Source organism: Meleagris gallopavo, chromosome 20, assembly GCF_905368555.1.
Source record: "Meleagris gallopavo chromosome 20, MGAL_WU_HG_1.1, whole genome shotgun sequence".
NCBI classification, from domain to species: domain Eukaryota; kingdom Metazoa; phylum Chordata; class Aves; order Galliformes; family Phasianidae; genus Meleagris; species Meleagris gallopavo.
The window spans coordinates 2,998,303-3,024,997 of record NC_139423.1 but is presented as its reverse complement, the minus strand read 5'-3'; the positions used below and the strand labels follow the sequence as shown (position 1 = coordinate 3,024,997).

Genomic DNA, 26,695 nt, shown 5'->3' with positions numbered 1-26,695 from the left:
ACAAATTCTCTCCAAAGGTCCTCACAGCAGAAATTGATTTAATATCAAAACCACACAGATCATAAGCCAGTTAACTCACAGACCATTTTTGAGTGTTCATTTTACAAGAATAAAATGTCATTCTACCTAACATTTTCTTTTGCAGTCAGTCATAGGGAACATCAATTTAACTGTAGGCTAGCTTATTAAGGGTAACAACCCATACATTCCTCATAGTTTCTTAAACATTTAAAATAGTTAAACCATACCTGTAGCCAATATTTTGGTAACATTTCACATTACCTAGTAGGGTCATACAAAGAAAAAACCATTCTCCTTTCTTAAAGTTACACACACTAGGGAATTTATCTGAAAAAGAATATCGCTGCCATAATGACATTTGAATTTCTAAACAACAAGAACAGAAGAAGTTCACGATTCAGTGCAAGGATTAAAAATTAAGGAAAAGAATACACTGGGTGTTGCTTTGCCTCCACCAGCCTACCGCAAAATTTTCATATCCTTTTAAAGATATGTCAAGCATTCTGTAAAAGAAAAGCACAAAAATACACAAGAAAGTACTCACACTGTTTGGGTGTTGAATGGCAGCTTCGTACTGCAGTCTAACCCGCTGTGGCATCATCACATCATCCTGAAATAAATAGCACACTGTTACTGAATATAAAAAGGGTCACAGTACAGTATTCAGACACACATTAGAATATGCTGTTAAATTAACATCATTTTACTGGCTTGTATTCAGACATACAAATGGAACAAATATGAAAGTCACTGTGACCATTGCTTGGTTTCTTTCAAGCACAGAAATAACGCATTTGCATCTAACTTCATCAATGCACACGAGCAAGTAGAACTAAAAATGAGAAAGAACATTTTAAAAAGGCATCCTTATTTTCATCTGCTACTTTGCTTCAATCTCAATAGATTAAAATACACAGAGAATCATTCCCCTGAATTTTCTCTAAGTAAACTTTCAGTGCCTTCTTTAAAATATATAAAAGGAAAGTGCATATGCATGTGGGAAAGAAGACCAGCAGAGGAGTATATGGCAGAACAACAGTCATTAACAAGAAGTAAACATTTATAAAGTACACACACCAATAAGAGATACAGCTGATAACATCCTCAACTCAAGATGTTCTTCATATTCTTTCTTCATAGGCATTCTTTGCAGTCTGAGCTGTATGTCATTCTGTTGCTAAGTACAGGCCCTCTGATGGTACTCCCTAGCTCTTCCAGTACAACATGTTTTATAAGCACAAAAAGCAGTATTTGAGAATTTGTGAAATTCTAAGCAAAAGCAATAAAAGCCCCAAGACACACACACAAAACACGTCAGTGTTGACTTGGCTTTGAAACACTATCTAGATGTAAGTTTGAGGTTTATGCTTCTTTCACTTGTAGCATGAAGGTCTGCTTTACACATGACGAGAGGGGTTGCCTTGAAAGAACTTAATAAACTTCCTGTCCTCCTTTGAACAGATAGCAGTAATCTCTTTAAAATTATATATTTTCTGTACTATGGCTTTAGTCTATTAAAATAACCACTGTCAGCACAGATTTTCCTCCCTGAGTTTAATCTCCTTAATACTCTACCTATATTCTTTTCCATTTTGGTTTCATATTTCTTCCATCTGAGTATCAACTCCGGCTTTCTTATATGGTGGTTAAAAGTAACAGAATTAGATCCAACTATTGAATACAAATCAAGGTTAAAGATAAAACAACATAATATTGAAACTGATTCTTGCAGCATGCAAGTTCCTAAGAGCAGGAAGAGATTTACTGTCAAAAGCATTATTCTGCATGCTGCATTTAAGGTAAGTTTAATAATAATGTAGAGATGTTAACCATTCTCAAAGGCAACATAGTGGAAAAGAAAAATCTGATTTTTCAATCTTTGTGATGAAGGGAGAAGAAAGCTCTCTACATCAGTTACTTCAAAACTTTGACAAAAGGGTTTGTCTTCTAATCTACTGTATAAGAATTCATCACGTACATGTTACAGCAAAACATGTATCCTATCCCCTGTAAGAAGAACAACAATTTTCTTCTATTTTTAGCTATTTTTAAAATTGAAATGTGGTTTTCATACACAATACAGAGTTATATTTTGACTGAACTTTGTTTACTACTTTAAGAAATAATTATAACTCTTAGATGTCATCTTTTTTAGTACCTACAAAGCAATAATACAAAAGCCATCAGTAAGAAAGGAATTAAAATGCACAGAATGAGATCACTTTTGTCTCTTACAATACACAACAAAGGCTCTGATGCTAAAATATTCCAACGTATATGATCCAGCACAACAGATAAATTTCAACAACTCATGCACAGAAAGATGAACAATAACTTACTTAAATCATTCAAACCAAATCCAAGTGTTCTATTCAATGTTATGCTTTTTTGAGCAGACAACTTGACAGCAAAGGTTCCCCCTACCAAAACATTATAGCATTCAAACTCTAGTAGCAAAACTAACAAGACTACAGAACTGGATCTCAGGCTATCATCGAGATCATCACTATTCTGTAAAATCCAGCTTAAGAAGGAACACTATGACCACAAAAAACGGAAAATGCCCTTTAAAAAAAAAAAAAATATATATATATATATACACACACACACACACACACATTTTTGTTCTCTAATTCTTGAAAATGATGAACTCTTACCCAGGATGACCTTTATCCTTAAAAGAAAAAGAAAGTCTGCATTTATTTAATCACCTAACAGTTTTACACATACAATGCACTGAAGATTAGTTTTGCTATGCCTGAATTCATGGAAGGAGGGGGAAAACAATTTGTTCAACAACTTTCATGTTAGACAACTAAATGTTCAATTATTTTATCCAGTTATACATTATATAATCACAAATAATAATTAAACCAACATTTTTCAGGATGTTTTTCACTAATGTCATGTCAGACAAAAAACAACAAAAAATATTTAAATCTAACTGCAAAAGCATATTTAGTTTCCTTAGAAAAACAGACTACATTCAGAAAAAACAAGGTATATTCAGTCTGTTTCTGTCCTCTAGGTAGTGCGAGTAGGGAAGATAACATTGAATATATATATATTTTTTTAAGTTACAAAATATGTCTTTGTAATAGGATAGGAAAATAAAAAATAATTAGTAAATAAAGCTCCTTTCAAGTAACTCTCCACCAAACTTTGTAGAAAAATTTTTAAATCCAGATGTTACCTAAGACTTCTACTTTTAGCTAAATAGGTACATAGGTGCATACAATGCAAACAATGCCAAGTAGGTAAAGAAATACAGCAATACAAACAGAAGGCAACATCAGGCATTAAAAAAAAACAAAATTTGTACTAATTTTGTTGATTACAAACATGTTTCCTGTTCTGCAGTGTCCATTCTGAGTAGGGAAACAATTTGCTGAAGGATGAGAGAATGAAAAGAACTTTATTTCACATGAAAAACCAGCAGGGATTTCTAAACAAGCCCAGATGTGTTTCTGTCAGTGGGAGGCTGTGATCTCCATCACCTTTCAGTCTGACAGGCGCTCCAACTGCTCGCATTCCTATCAAACGTCCCTTCTGTAGAACATTGGCTCACTCCTGTCGAGTTCCACACGGCTTGCAGATGCTGCAGGATCAGCAAAGCTCATTATACAGCTATCAGCTGGGGCTGTTTTCCTTCCATCCAGAGGCACGCACAATTACAATTATAAACACGCACAATTTACACTGAGCTAGTTGTTTTGTTTTACTTCATTCATATGTTTAGTTGAAGCAAAGGAAATTAAGTCAATAATCTGAGCTAAAGGATATTATTCAAAGCTGTTGTTGCTTCAAGTATGTCTTTCTTTAGTCATTCTGAGTAAATTCAAATGATAAACATTCACTGGCCTCTTCAACCAGGCAGGCTGTCTAGACCACAGTGATAACCTGATAATTTTCCATTGAAAGTTTTTTAATTCCACTGCAGGAAGTGAAATAAAACATACAACTCAGTGTACAACACATTTCCTTTTTAAAACCAAGGACAAGCTCACTTTAAATGATACACTAATTCAAACTCGGTACTGTCCTGTCTGAATCTCACATTATAGACCTCATCATAAGCTTTTCTAATTCCCTTCACTTGGCTGTTCAAAAAAAAACCCACAAACAACAGAAAAAGAACCCAGCTGACACACTGCATCCTGACAGCAATGGCACCTTGTCCACTGCAGATACTGCACGTGAAATACAACTTTTTGAACATCAGGTGGAAGGTTTGATTCCATGACGAACAATATGGCATCTCCAAAGTCTTTCACTGTGCTCAATGGATGTTCGTTTATCCTGCACCTGCTCAGACTGTAATTAAAATCTTCCTTTGCAATTGTTCAGTGTAACTCCCTGAACTAGGGAAACAGAAGGCCTGTGACCTCCAAAAACTGCTCTGTCAAGAGAAGCACCAGTGCAAAACCACTCATTGCAGGCAATTTTCCAGAGGCAAGTTTTAAAATTAGCCCCACGCTATTAAAAACATTATCATTGTGCATTTGGATGGCTGTTGTGCAGATACCTGAGCAGAACACATCTTAACTACCTGTCAGTACTTGCAAGATTATGGGGGGGGAGGGAGAGAAAAACAACTTTTCTGCCTCTGAATTAAATTGAGGAAAAAAAAGCAACAACAAAGGAAATACAAGCTTAAGAAGCTGAATTTATGGTGCTCTCCTTTTCTCTGGATCACAGCAACTAAAAGGCCTATAAGGGAGGAACATATTTGGTGACCTTGGCCACCTGACTGACTAGCACATTCCATCAGTATAAAATTAATTAAAATCTTCCTATGAGGACTCAACTGAATATGACTAGGCTAGAAATACTGCAGGTCAAATAAAAAGACATGTTTATACTTCTTAAACAGTCAAGAATCCTCCAACAGTGAATAAACCTGAAATACTGGGAAGATTGAACATTTCTTAGGATCCAATGTACGTTCTTTTTAAATAAACATGTTTTTATAGATGTATAGGTAATGTTTGAGAGTCAATGAACACAGAAATTCAAACCAAGGAATTTTTAGTATAACCCTCCTGCTGTGCTAAAACAGACTGAATGTTTATAGCAAAGATGGCAACCACTACAGAGAGCTGACAAACTAATATGATAAAATGCAACTGGTAGATAAAGTAGCCACAGATAATTTGAAGAGGAGGAAAAGTAACTGTGAAATGTATTAGCATAATTAGTGAATTCTATTGTCATCACGACCAGGGTTTTCTGAGAGTACAATAAGAACAGTTTAAGTATCTTCACATTTTCTAATTCACTGGTGGGAAAAAGGCCTCAGTAGTTTAGAAGTGAAATCTGTAACAACAGCTACAGCAACAAAACTCCATAATAGCTATTAGTCAAACAGCTGCCACTTCATACTAGAATAGGCTGATCAAATTCTGACAGTTCTGAGCTCTGTAACCTTTTTTTCCCCCCACATTTCTTCCCAATTTGTTGTCCTCACAGATCTGTGTTGAGAGACATAACACAAGCAGCTTGACTCCAGCTGGAATGGCAAGCGAGACCGTCTCCCTGGAGCCAGAACTCCCCAAGATGCATAAGTGAAATGAATGCACAAGGAGACACAGTATTTTTTCCTCACCTATATGAAATGCATGCAGACTATTGATACAGCCCATTTCTTTCCACATCCACCTACAGCAAGCCTGCAATTATTGCTGCATCTGAAGGTCAATTCTTTGGCATTACTGCAGCGCGTTCCAAACGGCTGATGTCAGCATTCCTTCCTATGGAGCCTGACACTGGGATGGTAACTGAAATGAAGAAGGTAGGTGGCGTGTAGAAGCAGAGCTATTAAACAGCTGGCAACATCTGTGTTTGGGCTACGATCACAACATTTTCTGACTATGGTCAAAATATTGAGCAATTTTCAGACTCGTAGCAGTTTCCACATGAATTTTATTTCCTCTGACCTGTTTTCAGCAAACAATGGTCACCACAAGGAAAGACAGTACAAAAAACACTGAAGTCAATTGTTTATTATTTCTCTGTACCAAAAAAATCAGGCTTCTGGTTGTTCAGCATGACTTATTCTGAAGCCTCTAGCTCAAAGCAGTTACAGAAATGTGTAACACAAAGGCTTGGTGCCTTCTTCCAAGCTTATCCATATTGGAATTCATAAAATTCTCAATCAAATCACTTTGAGGAAGTCCTAATTATCAGAAACATACTAATAATAATCTTGCAGAAATTCAAAACCATTGCTGATTGGATTTCATCATAGATGTAAATAGATTCTTGTCTGCACAGCTAGTCAGCAAGTAGAAAAATACACAGCAGCACGAAGGTGAGTATTGCAAAAACAGCTCTTTGATGCGCATGAGCCCGACCTATCCAAACACCCACTGATTTTTGTAGATGATTTTGAGTTCCACGTGTTCAATAAATGTTCAGTTTTTGTTTTCTGACATATGAATATGTATCAGTTACAGCATTTCAAAGCTTAACTCTTCATGACTTGTATACAAACATTAAATACGCCCTATCAAAAACTACTAATGAGAAGCCAGGATGAATTCAAATAAACACTTTAAAAGAAGAAAACTAAGCAGATAAATGTAGTAATAGTTCAAGAAAAGAAAAAATACGGGTGAGAAAAGCCAACAGCAAAGCTTAATTTCTTAAAAAAGAAGACAAGAAACTTCTGCCACATTGCCTTGATTCAAAAGAAATACACCAGTGATTAGCCATATCTTGCAGTAGTACATTGATTAAGTCACAAAATTTCAATCAAAATCAACAATCAAAAAAGCCTTTCTACCCAGCTGGTACAACAAACAGAGCCCGTAAACTGAAAGAGTACCCAAATTAAAACCTGTGTTATTATAAGGCTGTCGAATTTGCATCCCTGCTCTCATGAAAACTCATGAAAAAGATCATGACACTTTCAAATGGGCAAAGTCAATCATAATGTTAACTTGCAGTCTATCTGAAAACCTACACTTCCAGCAACCATTTCCTCCTTAACCAGTCAATTCAGAGGAAAGAATTAATCTTCAGGTGAAATTACATGAGATCAGTGAGCCTTAAAGGTCTTGCTCTTCTTGCCTGATCCTAGCCACGTGGCACCGTTCCTCAGATCAGCTATGCATACTTGTGAAACCCTTCACTGCATATCATACTGCATAAAGTCAGATAGTTATCTGCAGGTGAGTGAGCTGAATGGTTTCACTGAAGGAGCCCAACAAAGGACAGGAAAAATAATATATTCAAGAAGGGAGGCAAGGCATCTCCAATTTTGCATCAAAACCCTGCAGATTAGCTCTTAGTTTCTCATCTATACCATTTTCTAAAGCACATGGGAAAGCAAAAATCCTAAAAACACCTAAACAACTTTACATAACCTGCTCACAACTTCTTGTGAAACCCCACAGAATCAAACAATGATATAAGGCTGTGGGCCTTCTGCAGTTTGGAAGACAACTATAGGGCTATAAGTATTTTTAACACCAAACACCTTTGAAGAGCTTGTATTTATGGTAAATGAACCACCACACTAAAAAGAATGAAAGAATCTTATTGACAAAATGGAATTAAAAATGCATTAACTTACTGAATCCAGAAAGCAGAGGTAGGTTCCTGAGCTCTGCATTATTGCTTGATTTTTAGCAAATCCAACTGTTGGGAAAATAAATATAAAATTATGTAGTAGATTTTTTTTTTTTTAACTTTTAATTACTGCAGCTCAGAACAGATTAAACAAAACAAACAAAAAAATCAGTATTAGGAAATATGATTTTTTTTCCCATATTTATACCAGGTAACTTTTAAATAGCTAACTACACATATTTCAGTATTGCTCTTTGTGTGGTCAACTGTATGTGTTAGAATTCTACCACTAAGCAGAATTAGACTTTTACCACCCCTCCCAAAATATACAATACATAATATTTATCTTGATGAGTCCAGCTGCCCAGATCTCATACCCAGTACTTCAGATGCTGAAAAAGATGCCCAGCTATACATGTATTCAGATCTGATCATAACAAATAGAAGACAAAGTTCGTTCCATGTTGCTTGTTACATACAAAGTATGCAAATACAAAAACTTGAGGATACGTAATAATGCTGAGGATGTGGGTTTTTTTTTTTTTTTTAATTCTTTAATGGGAAAACTAGAAAGATAAAGCTAGGAAGTGTAACCATTACTCAGAGTGGGGTAATTTTAAACATTATCATACCTAAAATGCCCGTTTTTGCATTTGAAAAAAATCAATCATCTGTAAATTAGATGATACAGCTTCATATTTGCTCAGGAAACAAATTTAGCTGGGCTCAAAGGTTCAATTAATTTAATTCACAAGCTCCTTGGCTATTTTGCTGAGTTAACCAAGAAAAAGACTTATTACTGCATTGCTTACTGCTTCAAAGGAACATTATATCAACTGCCAGCGCAGCCGCAGTGATAAAGGCTCTTCCTTATAATTCTTTGATTCTTAAGTACTTTGATTAGTGGAGAGCCTATGAGTCACTTTAACTTCTCCATAGGTTTCTTGCATTATCTTACAGCGTACTTAAAACCAACTTTTTTACACATGTATGAATACTTAACACTCATCTACAGTTACTCTCATTCTCTTTTCTTTTGGCAGTAAAAAAAGGCAGCTGGCAAAGTCAGTACCTAGCACAACAGCAGAGCTGAGCCTTGGCACCAGCAGTTTTAGCAGGAAACAACTGATGCAAGTTAGCAGGTCTGAACACGCCAAGCAAGAGAAACCCCACTACTGCAGAGGATCTCACTAAAGAGAAAGTGTGGATATAACTAAATTTGCTCGATGTCAATCAATGCTCAGATATACTGTTAACAGCTGTAAAACAGCCTGTATTTACATTTCTATCTGCATATCAAAATACCCCAATATTTCAGCTGTCTTCAGGATAAACTAATGAATTGCTGTGAATCAGTAACGAAACAAGTGAAGCAGACTCAAAGACAAGATGATAACTGTATTACTGTGAGAACTTTCTGAAATACCTCACATCTTGTTTTCAAATAAAATAATGAAATATTAAATATACTTTATGAGAAAAAAGTTGAAAAATATTTCTTTATTAAGATGAAGACAGAAGCCATCCTAAAGCTTTTCTTATGCTAGACAGTAACTTTGAAGGGAAGGAGAGAAAAACACACACATTTTAAAAATTCTTAAAACAAGCAGTATAGCTCCCTGTAGAAGAAACTAGATATTAAAAAGTTTCCTCCACAATGAACCCTATGTTTGGCATGAGTGAAAGAATTTCTTTAATATTACTCTACTGAAGAAAATCAAATGTTTGTGCCAGGTCTCTGAGTTTTGTAAGGCCTGCTTACTTGGTGAAAAGAACCTGTTACCATGGTTACAACCGTAAAAACTTAAGCCTCAGTGAGATATTAACATTCCTTACTCTTGGAAAGAAAAAGGTCTCCTTTTTTAGGCAAGTGACCCTTTCTTTTTTCCTAGGTCCCCCCTTTTCTTTTACATGTTCGAAAAGAATCAGAAATAAATCCTAATCTTGTGTAAATAGTTGAAGATGTGAAGCCTGACTAGTACATTGTTTCTGTAGTAAAGCATCTTCTATTAAAGGAAAGACTCCTTACAGTTGTAACTAGTCCTTAACATAATAAAAGTAAATCACTGAAAGCAAACAAATACTATGGATTTCAAGTAACCTGCTCCTAAAATGTAACAACCAAGAAGAAAAGATGTCCTCATTCTCATGGTGACCTGAGGTTGACTTCCACATGAATAAGCTTGGCTGTTTTCTCTTTTTTTTTTTTTTTAAAAAAAAAAGCATTTCATACTATTATTTAAAACAATGCTCACAGCTGTGCCCTTCCCCCACCCAACAATTTCTTATAGATTTGGTCAGGTTTTGGCTATGCTAACACTGGCAAATACATGTTAAAATGACAATTAATCTGACATCTCTTTTTAGTGGCACGAGATAGTCATTGTAGTTCACAGCTCCAACTTAGTTTCAGTTCTCTAGAGTGCAAAGGTGAACTGACTTCAGAATATTACCAGAAATTGTCAAAATATCGCTCCTTGAAAGCTAAAAACTAATTTACACACATTACTAATAAAATAGTTCATTTGGAACAAGACTATATATAGGAAATGCTTTGTTAAAATTGAAAATATATAACAAAATATGTAAAAAATATTTAACAAAAGCACTGCTACCAGCTTTCCTAACTACCGTAATTAACGGCCCTCTGTATTATTCTTTGACTTTTCTGCTAAAAAAAAAAAAATCACAGCCTACTTAGGTTTCTATCTCACCAGCTACCCTCTGCCCCTTTAATAAAAGCAACTACTGCCTTATGTTCCAATTCTAGCAAAAAGAGAGCGAGATTTAAAGTTAGAAATACAAAAGTTTTACAATTCATATCCCACCATCTGCACATTTATCCTACAGCAAAGTACTTCATAATTCAACTGGATGGTTATTTACAGGGCTATTGCAGAACTCCAGAATTGGCTTGGATCATGAATTTAACCCTGTTTTAAATCAGCAGTTTTGCAATGGTAACAGTAAGAAACCTGCAATCTTCACATTATGTAACATAGCTGCCATGAGTGAAGGAAAGAAATCTATAACTTGTAATTAAACTGTCTTGCTTGTAATGATGGGTGTAGAACTTAGAAAAGGGGAAAATTGTTCAAGTGGTCAGGAATCAGAATTGAGATTCAAAAAGAAAAGAAACCTTTTCACACAGTTTTGCCCTTAGGGTCATTTATTTCACATTTTTAGGGGCATTTCTACAATCCTGAAGAATATTTACTTTTTAAGTGGTTATTTAAGAAATCTTGTCTCTTTTTTTTCTTAAAACACATCCTTTGAAGATAAATCGGATATCAGAAAGCCACAGTAAAACTGTAAGCATTAACAACATTGTGTACACTACAATTAAACAAAATTCTTTTGCTGAATAGAGCACAAGTATCAAGCCAAGTTCTTCTTTCCTAGACATATAAACAAATCCTACTAAGCCAAAAACAACGGGGCCAAATTCTAAATTAGAATGAGCTTTTGAACATGGAAATTTAGAAAGAAGTGTGGTGTTTTTTTTCCCCCCATCACAATGCAAGTGGGCCACTAAGATACTTTTCAAAGTAAAAACCAGATGTTTACCATAACTCTTAAAAAATCATTGAAAAAAACACTGCTATATTACATACCTCCTCGAGGCTGAGCTGAATCATTACTACCAACAACTACTGGAACACCAGCATCTTCCAACTTAATCTTCCATTTTGCGATGATTTCGGCTGAACCATCCTATAAAAAAAATGATGACACAGATGCAGCTATTCTAACATGCATGGTAACCCAACCAAAACCCAAAGTAAAAATTCCTATCACAGACAATGCTGATTTGGTCATTATTTTAAATAGGGTCTGAGACATACCTTACTGGCATCATTAAAAATTGACAGCTCCATGGTTTGTTTAAAATCCTGTTCCCAAACTGATTTTAAGCATTCATCTAGCCAACACTGGCTGTTGTGAACAGGCACAATGACTGACTACAAAAAAAGACAACACAAAATGTTAGTAAGCACTATTTTTTTCATCTACTTACAGTACAAGAACATTCATTAAAAAAAGGGAAGTGTCAGATCTTTGTAAAACTAAGTGCATCTTAAGAAGAAGAAGTAGGCTAGGTACCTTTGTTTTCATTATAAACGAATGTTTTACTTTCATGTTTACCAAACTTCACATTTTTTAGTTCTACAAGATGGCTTTAGTAAGTCTCCAAAGAAACAATAGAGACTACTCAACCAAAAACTCTAACAAAACACCTATAACACCACACTAGTTTGTTTCTATATCCTTGCATTTCATAAAACACTCTTTAATTCCGTCTTCCATGAATATACTTTACTCATCAATTTCTTGTTAAGCTTACTGCCTAATTGGTGATGTTTACACATGCAGCCTGTATCCTTGGGCTCTAGCCAAGGTTTTTTAAATGACTCTATCTAAAACAGTTATCAAACACACCAGAAGATAACTTACGACCTACTTCCTTAGTCTACCATTTCAACCACAGCTTTTCCTCTTACAGCCTCTGTTGTTTCAGCCACATACTCACAAAATGTGAAAACCTACCTGAAATACTTTAAAATTGGTTAGAAATCATAGACGAGGATTCTTCTGTCACAATACCCACCATTATTCTTACCTTGAATCCCAAAAGTGTTTCTATACTTCAAAATACAATATCTAACATTCACAGCATGCAAGTCCTAAGAAATTAATCTCAGTAATAATACACCAGCTATGTTTGTAAAGGGAGAGTCCAAAGCAGTACCTGTTGAGGCAGCTCAATGGGGAACTTAGGGCACAGAGCATAAGTAACTTGTAAGAAGTCTCATGGGACATTTTGAGAAGTTCCTAGAAACAGAACTCAAACCCCTTATCATGCGGTGCATAACCATAAATGCAAAGTTTGAAGGAAGAGAGGATTAGTTCCTATTGTGAGCAAGTGAAAATCTCAAAAAAGAAAACTAGAGGAGTACCCAAATGGACTCGTGAAAGATTTCCCGTCCATACAAATGCACATACATTGTGACAAGACACGCAAATGTATCACTAGGCAAATATTCTTTTGTTGGGTTTTTGTTTCTTTGTATTCACAGAGTAGGATGCAGGTACATTCAGACACTCACATATTACCTAGTGCAATGATTAATGAAAAAACCATAAAATTTCACAGCAAAATAAAGAAAACCTGTAGCACTTTAAAACCTGATTTTGGCAGGACGCTATAACAGGAAAAAGGGGGTTTAAATAGAGGGAAAGCTACCTTAAGTGTTTAAGCAAAGAAATTTTTGGCTTCTGTTGTAAAGAGATAAAGTAGTAAGAGAAGTTAAAGACATAAGTAAAATGGAATACAGAACAATGACAACATCTGGAGAAAAAAGATCACTTCAGAACTGCCTGAGATTATTATATCAAGACTTCAAAAAAATAACAGGTCTGAGGTTCTAAACCAAGATATTCAAAGTACTCAGGATTTCAATATTCCTTATATCTAGATGGCAATTAGAATGAGTCCCTAAAAGTTAATGTTAATGATTCTACCTTATTCATTCAGAAAGAAAAGTATTCCCCATTTTTTTTTCCAATGCAGTTTTGGACAACAAGAATAATCAGTAATTTTTTATCCTAATTAACTCAGTAAAAATTTGAGCTGCCACCTCAACTAGATTGATATTGGCCTGAACACAGTAAAAATGCAACTTATTTATAAGCTTTTTTTCCATGGTGAGCTCCTGGTTTTACTCAGGGGAAATCAGCAGTTAGATTTAGCAGTGGATTTATCATGTTAGAAGTTTTCTGCTTAGCTTGAACTGACCTGATGTCACCAAGATGCTCTGATCTCAGCACAGCACCTCAGAGCATACTAGCATGCCCCTGAGCACATCACTGTGAGCCAGTTCTACTTTCACATGACTGCCATTACAAGAAGCCAGCTGCTTGTCAAAACTGGGTACAGAGCTGATCTGCTGCTGACTCCTCCATATAAAATATGAAAAAAAAAAGTAATAACTGTACAGAGCAATGTGATTCAGTTACCAGAGAATTGCTAACACTGTACATCAAAGCAATTCCTTGGGTTCTATCATTCATTTTCAGTACACTGCTTTTCTGCATTTATGTTCTTTTGTTGTTTTTAAGTCAAAGAAAAATTGAAAACACTAGAGAGAAATGAAGGTTTCTGTCTGATTTACTTCTACACGTGCAGCCTGCTTTAAAAGTTGCAGCTGGCACCTACTCTGAGCTGAGTATCTGTAAGCTGGCCTCTATCACTGTATGGCCAGAACACACCAATCTCATTGGCTTATTTAAAGAGGAATAAACTTCAACTAAGACACTACATTTCACTGACAAGTGCAGATTAGTAGAAAAAAAATCAGCTGATAGTAACCTCATGAGATCTTGTCTAGTTGCTCTGCCCCAAGATGAGGTCAACACCAGCTCTGTCGCTGTTGATGCATCACAGTCTGTAGTGTCTGTCACTGCCTTGCTGAGCCAATCTCTGGCAGCTGGCATCATGGAGATCTGGAGCAGTTTTCCTAACCTCTTAAATCCTATACTGCAGTTTTCTTTAACCGCTATTTCCCACTCACAGCCCAAGTTATTGCTCAAGTTCTCTTCGCAGCAGCCATTTCTATATTTGAAAATTATTATGACGACAGAACTAGAAATATACATAATGCACTTTCAGATAATTTTAAGCCAACACAAGGACATAACTTGCAAATATCTCATGTATTTTTCTCATAACAAGGTCAGCTGAGTCAGAATTATCCTTTCCATTACCTGAGACTGATTTATAGCAAAATCCAACAGAGAAGCCTTTCATGGCCTATAGATTCAGTACAATTAAAATACAGAATGATGAACCAGATCTGGATTTGAGCATTGTGACACTTCAGATTTGCCCTGGACATCAGAAGCTCTAGAATGAGGCCTGAAATTATTTCAGGCACTTTTAGCATAGTAGTTTTGCCCTGACTAAGCTGAAGATGATGATTCTTGGCTCCTCCGCTAAATAAGTTTTGATCTATGGTAAAAATGGCAATGCAAAATGACTGATGGATAGTTCAATCCCCTTCCTTCTACAGATGTATTATTCAACAAAAACATCCTTCTTTCCACTCTCAGCTACACTGCAGAAAAACAATACCTCAGCTGCAAGACTGAAGTGGTGAAATGTGAGTTTAAAATAATAATAAAAAGTGTCAGATATCAAGCAATGGAATGTTTTATGCCCAAGAAGTCTCTTATTTCTGTTAGCACCACCATCCTCCTCTAATGAGGACAATAAATAACAAAGTGAAATGCTATTTTAGTTTCAGCAAATTTCAGTTCACATTGGCTCCTACGTTCTGTATCTGAATGTGGAAAATAAATTCAAATAATCATTTAAACACCACTGAAGATTTTACAGAAGTCAGAAACTGCTATCCTTAAATGAAGCTTGTGAATCAGTAGTTGTTCCGAACCATCTAAAAACGTGATGTTGTTGGCAGAAACATGCCAGTTCTGCTACATCTCCCCAGTTGTATTGAATCCAGAAAGATTTCCAGAACACCTGCCACGGAACCTGAGTTTCTATGAAGCTCCCTATTTCCACCTAACAATCTGTGCTTTTTGCTTTGCAGTACAAGAATATTTGCTTCACTAAATAGAAATGTAAATATAAACTGCTGCCAAACCATACCAATGGTACATACATAAATTTGGGCATGGGTAGACATCGTATAAACGGTTTGTTCAGCCTGGAGAAAGCAAAGGGGAGACCTGACAGCAGCCTTCCAATACACAGAGGGAGCCTGTAAGCAGGAGTGAATCAACTTTTTACAGGATGGACAGCAGTAGGATGAGAGGGAATGGCTTTAAAGTACAAAAGGGGAGATTTAGGTCAGATATGAGGAGGAAATCCTTAATCCAGAGGTGGTGGTGCCCCATCCCCGCAGGTGCCTGAGGACATGGATGGACTGTGGGCAGCCCGTGGCAGGAGGTGGAGCCGGATGGTCTTTAAGGTTCCATCCAAGCAGAGCCGTTCTATGATGTGTAGAAAAAAAAACTAATTAAAAAAAAAAGTTCAAAGTCCACACACCAAACACCCAAATGGAAAGAAAAAAAAAATTACAAAAAACTGCCCACGCAGCACCTCCAGAACAACCCAGCACGCCGCTCCTCAGCGCTCCGCTCCCGCCCAGAGCCCGCCCCGCCCCGCACACACACACGTACCACCTGCACGGAGCCGGGGGGGCTCCCAGCGGCCCTCTCCGCCTCCGCCATGGCCGCCTCCGCCCCTCAGGCGGCCCTTTTCTCTTCAGGAACCGCCTCGGAGCGCCGCTGCCCGCCTCAGGACGGCGCATCCGGCCCGCCCCGCTCCCTCACGCCCTTCCCGCCCGCAGCAGCGGCGGCGGCGCGTGCCCTCCCTCCCCCCCACCGCCTCCTCCTTCGTGGCGCGCGCGCGCGCGGAGAGGCCGGAAGCGCCGTGGCGGGGCGGTGCTGCGGGTGCTCTGTCGTTCTAAAGCCTCACAGCGTTGCTGCTCGCCGGCTGTGGTCGGCTCCGTCCCGCCTTGCTCGGGATTCTTCGGCCCAGCCCTGTCTGTAGAGGCACTTATAAATAAGTGTGCCCACAGTTTCACCACACGTTCCCAAGTGTTTGTTCCAGTTCGCACATCACATGCTTTTAGACACCCCTGCTCAGCGCTATCCTTGTTATTATTTCCTAATCGCCTTAAAATAGATGCGTCTTCACTGGCAGTGATGTTATTATCAATCATTTGCTTAGTGGAGCTGTCGTTGTGCAACCACTCGCTTCCTTGAAAGAGCTCACAACTAAAAGGAATTGCAGGACGAGGCCCTGCACAACAACCTATTCAGAATTATTAAAAATTCACACAAAGCAATCCTTGTTGAGCAAAATCCTGAGATTATCCGTGTTTATCTGGAGCGCCTGTTACACAGCCAGACAATTCAAGGAGCAAACAGAGCAGAGTTATCTTAAAATGTTTGCTGGCACACCAGGCTGAGAACTGAGGAGGTGAGGAAGGCAGCCAAGCGGTAATTCACCCCAGGAATCTATTTCAAATTATCTGCACAGCTTCTCTCCATCCAGCCTGGGTTTAATCTCTCTGCGAACAGCATTGCTAAGTGCGATCGTTTCTTTTTCTGGCAACGAGAACTGCCAGCACATCCGTGTTGCCTGCATGCTTTGCTTTATCTAAGAAAGTTAGTAGAGGATTGCTTTACTGACACTGAACCACACAGAAGTTCCAGTCTAACCAATGCCTCATTTATATGAAACAGCCTACGAGGCACAGAGAACCCCTCGCTTCCTTCCCCCAAGGAAAGAGAACCAATTGAAACCACCAGAAGCGCTTTCTAAGTTATGTTCTGTGACTGACCACAGAGGGTAACTAAATACATTTATTTCAAATGTGATTTTCATTTTGGACAGAGCTTTAAGGGTCCACAAACACGCAAAAACCATTCAGTGGGATGTCACTCCAACCTAGGCATCCAACTTCACCGTGCAAGCCTTTATCTACTGGATTTTGAAAGGAATTTCTGTACTCTTGCATAACAAAATCATTTTCAAAACAGCAGTCCATTGTTCCAGTGTCTATTCCTTTTTTCATCTGAGTCAGAATGAAAAGTGCTCTCTTAGAGCTGCCATGACAAACTTGCTTGGAAGCAAACACAAATGCTTTGAGCTTAGTTGTACTTTCAATTGCTTTGCTTTCAGAATTTTCACAGTAATGGAGAACAGTACACAAGCAATTATTACAGCTAGAAGCGTTAGAGAATAAAAGGTATTTTTCATCAGACTACCTTTCAGCTTTTATTTCTGAGAGTTTCGCTAGGATCATTACTAGAAGTTCACAGTTCTGGACAATTTAGCTGGCAAATAATTTTTTTTTTTCCTTGTCTTGGTGGAAAGGCATAGTATCTAGGAAGTTATTTTGTTCTCTTTACATTCAGTTCTCATTTCAAGATGACACAGACTAACAACAGCATGGACAGCTTAGACATACTACACTGCGAGCACCAATCTCGCTTGATTTTACTCCCCAAAGATCAAGCTAACTAAGGGTTTGAAATAATATCTTTACAAATCAATCCATTTGACATTGCAGAGCATGTGGGCAGCTTAGTTTCACTGCAACTTCATTGCAAAGACAAGAATGAATGTGTACAGAGCTTTCTCCTAACACTTCTGTCTCTGAATTTGCAAGATTCAATACTGATATTGCCAGAACACACCATGTTGAAAGCACCATTCAATGAAGTAGGTAAAACATTCAGCTTAGAGATAGTTCTGAAACCACTTCTATTCAAAGAATACTTTGAGCTTCCAAAAATGCTCAGTTGTTTTCATAGAGCATCACTGGCAAATGGCAAGGAAGGAGATGCAGTATTCTTGTTTACAGTGCTGTGGAGCAGAACAGGGACTTCAGAAGCTCATTGTGGTATTACTGCTGTCCTGAGATGAGATCACCTTTGTCATTGCTGAAAATGCTATCCAGTTCTCAAAGGTCTCACTCCAATAACAGATTCCTCAACATCTTTGGAGGACATCTTCCAGTCCTTACTATCTTCACCCTTTGAGTTTCTTAATATTTATTTTAAGTCTTGCTGTGATATTTAAGTCCCCTACAGTCTAGGGGGTTAACAGCTTTTCCACCTAGCAAAGAGATCCTGGCACCTGTTAGCTCTCAGATTTAAGTTTTATTACCTAATATTTTCCCTTTTACTGTACACAACTTCTTGCTGACCATCCTTATGCTCTGAATAAAGACTGCAACTCCTATGGTACAATTCCTCTTTTTAAGCCCTCTATTACTAGCAGGAACTTAAACTGTTTTTCCCTTAAAAAAAATCCTTCATTTCTCCTCCTTTAATGGATTCAGCACTTCAACCACATTTTAGACCAGATGCAAAAACAATGCAAAAAAAAAAATTTTTTTTTTTGCACTTTTGTTAAGTAAAACCCTTAGCACCCTACCTTACCTTTTTGAAGGCCTAAAAAGCATACCTAATGCATAACCAAACACATACAACCAATACAAACAAGGAGACCAGTAACCTGCCAGAGCAAAGGCTAGAATACCTTAAACCAACTTACCACTAAGACACAGCCAAACATCTCCCAAAATCTGCCCTCATCTCCTAAGAAGGACTAACGATCCCCCTCCCTCCTTAAGGGTCCTCTGATAGCCCTCTCCTGAGTGTTTTTATCCCCTGCAGCTGTGTGCCTTCTCAGCTGCTCTCACTAATGCCTCTGTTAACCCCTCCTTTGCCTGCTAGGGCTTGCAAACTCCATCCCAAACAGACTGTTCTTCCTCTAACCCACACGCATGTCTGCAGCCACAGTTTTCATGTTTGCAAATCAGTTACATTTCCCTCGTTCTCTTCTGTAAGTTACGTGCATCTGATTCCCTCGCTGGTGGTGTTTTAGCTCTGTTTATTCTCATCTCTCTTCAGGACTCTGGGCACTTCACATCTCAGCAGAGGACACCCAGAGCTCCCGCTGGGCTGCAGCAGTGCTGAGCAGGGCAGGATTACCGCACGTCTTGCAGCCATACTCCTGTTTGCACAGCTTAGTGCAGTGTTTGCCTTTTTCACAATGGCTTGACACTGTTGACTCCTAATCAGCTTGTGATCTATTATATCCCCTAGATCTTTTTCTGCATGAGGGAAACAGTGTTTTAGCAGTTTTATTCCAGGCAGCCACATGAGAAGAAAATGACTTGAAGTAGTGTGAGTGAGATTATCTGCTTTGTGCTTCAATGCCAGAATTGTTTACTGGGTTCCAATTAGTTACATGTGTACACTGTGTTAAGGGAGTTGCACAAGAGTTACTAATGCCTTCCTTTGGCCTTCACCTCCTTTATTACTAGTGGAGACCGGTACCTAAGAGTTGTTTGGGCCAATTTCCCTGTGTACTTAAGATTTAAAATGCTCTTCTGGAATAGCAAGGTTAATTGCTTGAAAGAAACCGTCTTCTAATTTGGATGTATTGAATTTGAATTACCTCTCTGAAAAGTGCTGTTGCTGTCAGGAGAGGAACTGTTGTGTGATACATTTCTTTGAAACGTTTGCTGTCGTTACAGAGGATATTGCTATTGATTGTTTCTTTTTTTCAAATGAGTCAATCTGAAGAAGCCTGTGGTTGTTTTTATGAGTTGGCAAATGTCACAAATATTCTGTTAATGTCACAAATATTCTGTTAACATGAGTCCTGGACTTAGATACCTCAATGGGGAACTGGAAGGATCCCATTCATTTCAGTACCAGTCCACACCTCCAAACATGTGCTCTTCTTGACCACCACCAGTCATCCACTCCCTGTGCACTTTCATTTCTTGTCCTCTCATCCATGTGGAGGACCACACTGTAAGTTTGGGAAGGTTTCTTTGTTCTGTTGGAGCCCTTACTCAGCTGCTGTAATGTGTATACCTTTTTGGTGATGTGGTTTCACAGCATTGAGGCTGGAGTTGCTTTACCTCCTTGCAGACAGATGAGGGTAAGGGATGGGACGTTTTTTTTGCCTTGTGCTTCAATAACTGGGCAGATTTAGGCAAAGTTAGAATTCTTTCCGCTGTCTTTTCTGAAAGGAATGCTTTTATACAATACTACATTTAAAAAATGCATTAAAAGGAACATCTTTACATTTAACTGGTGAAACTTGCTGTTTGACAGAGCCCAGAGGCAGGCAGCCGACTGTGGTATAACCACCTCGGTTAATACGGTTTGGTTTTGTTATTAAGTAACCAATGTGAAACCCAGTAAAGTAATAATGATATTTCCTTACTTACCGAAAAAGTTTTATAAGTAAGTTGTTTGGGGGAAAATGTTATTTACAAGAGATAGCAAAATTTAGATAATGAAAATGGGCACAAGTTAGCTTTGAAATCCCATTTTCCTAATCTTGACAAGTTCCTGCGTACCACAAGTGATAACCCTTGAGAATCAAAGCTTCCACTTGAAGAAGAGTAAACCATTAGAAGGTTCAGTTTAGGTTCTTTGTTTTTCAAAGCCATACCTCTCTTTGATCTTCTTGCTGACTGAAGTGTGAAGCACTTATGAAATACAGTTATGCCAGAGAGCCGAGGATAGTAGGTGGAATTGTATATTTCCCAAGGATTCACTGCTAAATTCATATTGTCCACACTGAGAATTCTGTTGAACTTCAATACCTTTGGGAGGTTAAACTTCTTTATATATAAGTACAGGAAGCATCTGACATTTTAAGATGGGAAAATGCTTAAAGAAATAAATCATACCCTACAAAGGAATGTATACATAGCAGGAACTGAGACGTGTATAATATGCAGAGATCCACAAGACAATGATTGGATGCACATCTTTGTATGACATACAGACAGGAAGGGAAAAGAATAATGTTTTGAATGATGGATTAGCCAAAGGCCTCTGAAGAAAAGCTTGTTGAATTGTGCAGCTCTAGAGAACATGGCAACACTAACTTAATATGTCTTCATCAAAAACAGATTTCAGTAGGTTTTCTAAATCTCTATACTGCCCTATAAAATACATATCTTATTATATCATATTATATCATATCTTATAACTTCTTACATTAATCTTACTGTGCTAATCGACTCTGAAAAATTGGTCTTATTGTCACTAATTCCATGCTAGCTTTGTTTAATTTTCAAGCAAAGAATACTTTTCCCGTAAATGTTCCTGTAAATGCCAATTCTTCAGACTCACCCTGCGTTATGAAATTCAAAGTTCTTTGACACCCATGCATTTTCAGTAAAACAAATTTTACAGCTTCACTGGAGTTAATAATTCAGCTGATAATACAAAGGCTAGTTTAGTGAGCAGCTCACGCCCTTACAGCTGTATTGGCTCTGCGTTGTAAAAGAGTAGTAAAGATGTAATTCTTGTCAGAAAATTGGCCAGATGTGAGCAGAACAAAGACAGGAAACTTCTCTTTCACTGAAAAGCAGTTACCCCATTTCTGTGTGCTTTCTATTCTGAATATAACTGGTCTCAAGGTCAGGGAGGCCTTTAAGCAGTCTGATAAATGTGCTGCTAACCTGGGGGACACGCTGCTCTGTAAGGCAAGAGGCCAACAAGCTGTGCAAGGGGTGTCTGTGATGCCTTGTTCCTATCTTTTCCAACAGTGCTCTGCTGCTGGGCTGTGGGAGGGCTGGAGGCACAGCCTGGGGTGCAGTCAGTGTGAGGCTCATGGCAATGACACTCCTCTTGGCCACTGAGCCCAGTGGAAGGAAGTGTAGGAGTGGGACAGCCCCAGCTCTCATGGCTTTTCCTGGGCTTCAGAGCGCTGGGAAGAAGCTGTGGCCCCATGCAGCACTGGGGACTGTGGGAGCTGCCAGCACTGCGAGATGTGAGAAAGGACAGAAAAGTCAGCAGTCCTTTAGGCTTCAGCAGATCTGGCTGTATAATAATCCTTTTAAAGGACATTGTCAATTCACAGTAATTTTGTGTGAATAAACTGAAAATTGTTTCAAGTATTAATTTTTTTTAGATAAGGTTATGACATCTTCTGTGACAGAGCTACAAATGGAATTTGGCTATCAAAACTGTTTTAGGATAGGCCTATGGGGACCACATTGTTGTGCTAACAGGATATAAGAGATGACAGTAAATTATTTCATTGTGTGGAGGCTCCTTGGTAACATCATCCTGATGCCATTAGGGCCTGCAATAAACCACCATACAAAGACTCTGCTTCTCCCTCTCTGTGACAAAATACTTACTCATCTACTTCTGCTGAATACTCTTATTCTTTCCATAATCAACCTAGCTACTTAACTTCTATTTAACTTTCCCTTCCTAAGTAAAATACTTTTTTTTTTTCTCTACTGCAAGAGAGATAAATTTTATTTCACCATCTGAGAAGCCAAGATCCTCATTCTGACTTCTAATGAAATAAACTAAAAATAACATTTTGCTAACATTGCTTCTTGTGCTACATCCAATGCTCTGCCTATGGACACAGGGTGTACAGGTGTTTGAACCCAGGATAAGCAGATATTCAAATATTGGGGCATCTTTATATGCACACAAACAGTTTAATTTTGTTTTAAAACTTGCAACTGTGTAAAGTTGTATTTGGTAGTGGCTTCATCTTGGGTTCTCGCATTATTAGGCAGCCAAAAACCCATGTGTCTGCTGTGGTTATTATGCATGTCAACTTGAACTTTGACATTTCATACTGTTGCAGAACCTTGGTATGTGCATTCCTTTATCTTCCTTCCATCCCTGCAGTTGCTCTTCATTATTGTCAGTGTTTATTAGTTAGAAAATGACATTCCAATTTGTTTGGGCCAATTAACTAGTTGGAGGGAGCAGGGATCCCTGCTCACTGTGTACCACCAGCCACCATCTACTGATTCACTAAATTGAATCCTGCTCCCTGATGCACTGCTTAAAGAAGCAAATCCTCATTTCTCAGTTGACCAACTTGCAAAAACTCTTCAGATTTTTGTGTCTTCCACTCTGGTAGGACAATTAAAGGGGAAAAGACATTGTGTAACCAGTTAAATGAGAACTACTGTGTGAATTATGGCTGTAATTGCTTCATGTGCATTTTCATGCATTTAGGATGCTGGCTTCCTAAATGTGAGGGAAGAAGAATACCAGCAGAGGAAACAGTCCTTGTGTTGCTTCAATATTGTGGCTTGCAGCCTGTCTGAAAGCATAACAAAGACTTGATTGTGCAAGTACCCAGCTGATCCAACAAGCAATGAATAAGTGAGCAATGGTCAACAGTGAAGGAGTGGATATCACAGAGGCATTTCAAAAAGGTTATGGTGCTGTGAATTGAGAGAGGCATGAAATGAATTAGAACTACAGATACAAAGATCATCGACCATTTGGGTTAGCTCTATTTTTTTATTTCCTCTTGAAATTGTTCATCCTTTTTGGATAAAATTGTTAAGAAAAAGATGTCTGTTAACTGGCAGGAGATAAAACTCACAATATAGAGGAAAGTAATCTCTTTCCTGTAGCCTGAAAGAGGGAAATTTAAAAATAGCAGCTGATCTGAGTGATGAATGAGATCTCCAGAATTCTGCTTAGAAGACTTGTTGGCTAGAGATAGGTCACTGCAGGGAAAAGAGATACAGACTGTCAGACCTGTGTGTGTTTGGGTGCCCATGAGGCTCAACCTGGTCTTGTGAGCATGAGGTTAAGGAAGATTTGTACCTAACAGGAGATTTCCTGCAGCTCTTCCTGGGTTCATGAAATCAGCAGTTTCCTTTTCCTTCAAAACCCTGCATGAGTCTTTTTACTCCTGAATAGATTTGATCATATTTTCAGCCAGAATCCTGTCTGAGAAAGCAGCAGATATAGAGACATATTTCCTCTCTGCTGTCTTAATGTACTTTGAGTGCTTCCATCCGAAATCACCAAGCTAGGAACTTCAGAATTCCTTCCAAAAGTATTAAAAGAAGGAAAATGTGCTTGACCATGACATAGTCTAAAAGTAAGAAGATTTATCCCGGCATCACAGTGTTTCTGAGTAAAGGTACCTTCTCATTTCCTAGTCACTGCATGACAGTTTTTATTAGAGGTGATAGCTTGCCACTGTCCTTGGGCCATTCCAAATTAAGACCTTTTAGCTTCAACAAAGCCTGGTACCACACCTTCAGGCTTTCACGTTGTTTTGTCTTTGCCACTCTTATAAAAATAAATTGCCATGGAACTAAGAAATTGTGTCAGTTGACTTTCAGAACTCCCCATCAGCTAAATTCAGAATACAGACAGATGACTTTCAGAGGGCCACGGAAGCAGCTGGGTACAGAGTTTGACAGAGAACTGAACTCGCCTCATCCTCAGCTTCCTACTTATCTCTGGGATAACTCTGTGGTCAGCTTTGCAGGCACCTAAATAACACTGTAATCTGACCTAATAAAGCTGCTGTAGCCAAAACATGCTTTGAAACAAGAAAAGGCCACCCCCACCCCTCAAGGAACTGCAGCATCTCTTTCAGCACATACACCGCTTGTTATCTGGAAACTCTGCAAAATATGAACGTTCTGCTCTCAGCTTCAGGCCTCTGGAGGAGGCTCCTGGCTGCTGAGCTGGGTGGTGTGAAAGGAACACACAGGGCTGCATGGCCCTTTGCCCCCTCCTTCTGATGCCTCTGCCCTGCAAACACTGCCACAAAGGAGCCTGCTTTGTGAAGCAGCGCAGACACGATTTTGTGATCTGAGCCATTGTTTTTCCTTAAGCAAATATGTAATAATGTTGGAATTTATGGATTACTCAGACAATCCCTCATCTGCTTTAATCAAAAGTAGTGGTATTTCTCCCAGAATGTCACTGATAGGAGCATTACACAGATTCTATACATACAGAGGGATCTTTCAGCTTTTTTTCTCTGCTAATGCTACAGTATTTACTAAGAAGTCACTCATTTAGTGAGTGATTGAGTTTAAAAAGAAGTGAAAATACATGTGCTGTTAATAACAACAGTGCAAAGCTCGCTGCCTTTTTTTTTTTTTCTAGAAAAACTGCTGATTTATTTGGGGAGAAGTTTGTCATATTAAAACTACCCCATGGGCCACATGTGGCTCAGAGAGAGTGCTCTAAACAGTGCTCTTCTCAGATCTGAGGTGGAGCTGGGCTCGAAAAAAGTCTGCTGCTCAAAATGAAGCGTGACATTTGCAAATGATGAAGTTGAATTATTTACCTTGCTAGTTCATCATGTCTGCAAAAATATTCTCTTCCCTTCCGGTAACCCAGCAACGAATAAACAGTGCACAATTATTTTTTCACAATTTGTAGGAGAGTTGCATTAAAATGCATGTCAGTGTCTTGATTTCATGGCAGGCACGCAGCAAACAGCACCACAAATGTCTGTTTATCCTGGCAAGCACCGGATTTGTTTGGTATCACTTGCATCAGTTCGGTCTGAGCTCTGAAGCTGAAGGGAAAACATATTTTTGTTTTCAGATCGCAGTTACAAATATTCTCTTTAGCTTTGCTTCTGTTAGAAGGGACTACTATCAGATTCTCTTGCTATGCTTTAGAAACCCCGGAACGCACTTGAGGCTGAGCCTGCAGGTTGCAGAGCACACAGGCAGGGAACAGGAGAAAATGAAAAGCAAGAGCCAGCCAAGAGGAGATGCATCGAGATAAATATCAGCTCCACCAGTGGCATAAATTGCATTTTCTAAAGCAGGAAATGAATGTTCATTAGATGGTCGAAATAAACAATCATTCCTCTTGAAAAAGGACTCAGATGAAACACGGAGCTTCGGAGGCCTTTTTGGCAAGCTTTTTGAATACCTGGGTTATTGTGAAATGAAAAGAAAACACTGATTCTTGCGGATGAAATGCACAGGGCCATCCCCAAAACAACAATATGCTGAGGCCTCTTTAGAGGTTTTTGTTTTTGACTTCAGCTTTATCCGGTCTCAGGCATGCGAGCATGAGTTAATGCCGCAGCCCCGAGGAGTCTCCGGGCTTAGGCACTAAATCCTCCGCCTGGGTCCCCGGGTCCTGAGACAGCGTTGCTGTGTGGGATGGCGAATGATCTCCGTTTCTTTGCCTTCTTTTGTGCTTTGTGTCACCTTTTTGATCCTCTCAATAGGCTGCGATTCCCTTGGTTGCTTTTCAGTTTGATGTGCGAAGAGCGAAACGCAAATTCCTGTCTGCCAGGGCTGCTTTGCTTAACAGTTCAAGGTGTTTGGAGAGTGGAAAACGGGGGAGAAAAGCACAGGAACCACTGCCACCCTGGCCTGAGGAAAGTGCTGCTTTGGGAAATGCCTCTTTGCAGAAGGACTCACCTGGCCTGGCTCTGCCTGAGCCCTCAGATTCAAACCTCAAACCCTGCAGTGATGTGTCTCTTCTTTCCCTGCTCCATATCTTTGAGATGAAAATAAGGACCAGGGAGAGAAAGGAACATTCATCTGCCAGCAACTGGAAATGTAGAAATTAAAAAAAAAAAAATACACTCTTACATATTGGCCAAACAATGGATTTGTCCTGAATGTCTTTAAGAGTTCCAGCTAAATGATCTCTGCTGCCTGCAGGAGTAGCATCACTGCTTTCACATTCTCGGGTGCACTGAGAGCCAGGAGGTGTAACTGTGGGTACACCTACTGCTTTGGCCACATCACAAGTCCAGGCTTCT

The 26,695-nt window shown here is 38.7% G+C and overlaps 1 protein-coding gene across 9 annotated transcripts in view; it reads right to left on the bottom strand.

Moving 5' to 3' along the window:
• QTGAL (queuosine-tRNA galactosyltransferase) overlaps positions 1–16,004 on the bottom strand; it is a 111,145-nt gene extending 95,141 nt beyond the window's left edge. The window contains exons 1-6 of one of the 9 annotated variants that reach the window (XM_085240260.1): positions 15,796–15,999; positions 15,276–15,606; positions 11,439–11,555; positions 11,208–11,307; positions 7,598–7,662; positions 566–631 (exon numbers count right to left, since the gene is read on the bottom strand). In XM_085240260.1, coding sequence (XP_085096386.1) covers positions 566–631; positions 7,598–7,662; positions 11,208–11,307; positions 11,439–11,555; positions 15,276–15,299 — 372 coding nt within the window. In that variant the 5' untranslated portion in view covers positions 15,300–15,606; positions 15,796–15,999. The other 8 variants (XM_085240261.1, XM_085240265.1, XM_085240262.1 and 5 more) reach the window with 8 other exon arrangements.
• Between the last annotated feature and the right edge of the window lie 10,691 nt (positions 16,005–26,695).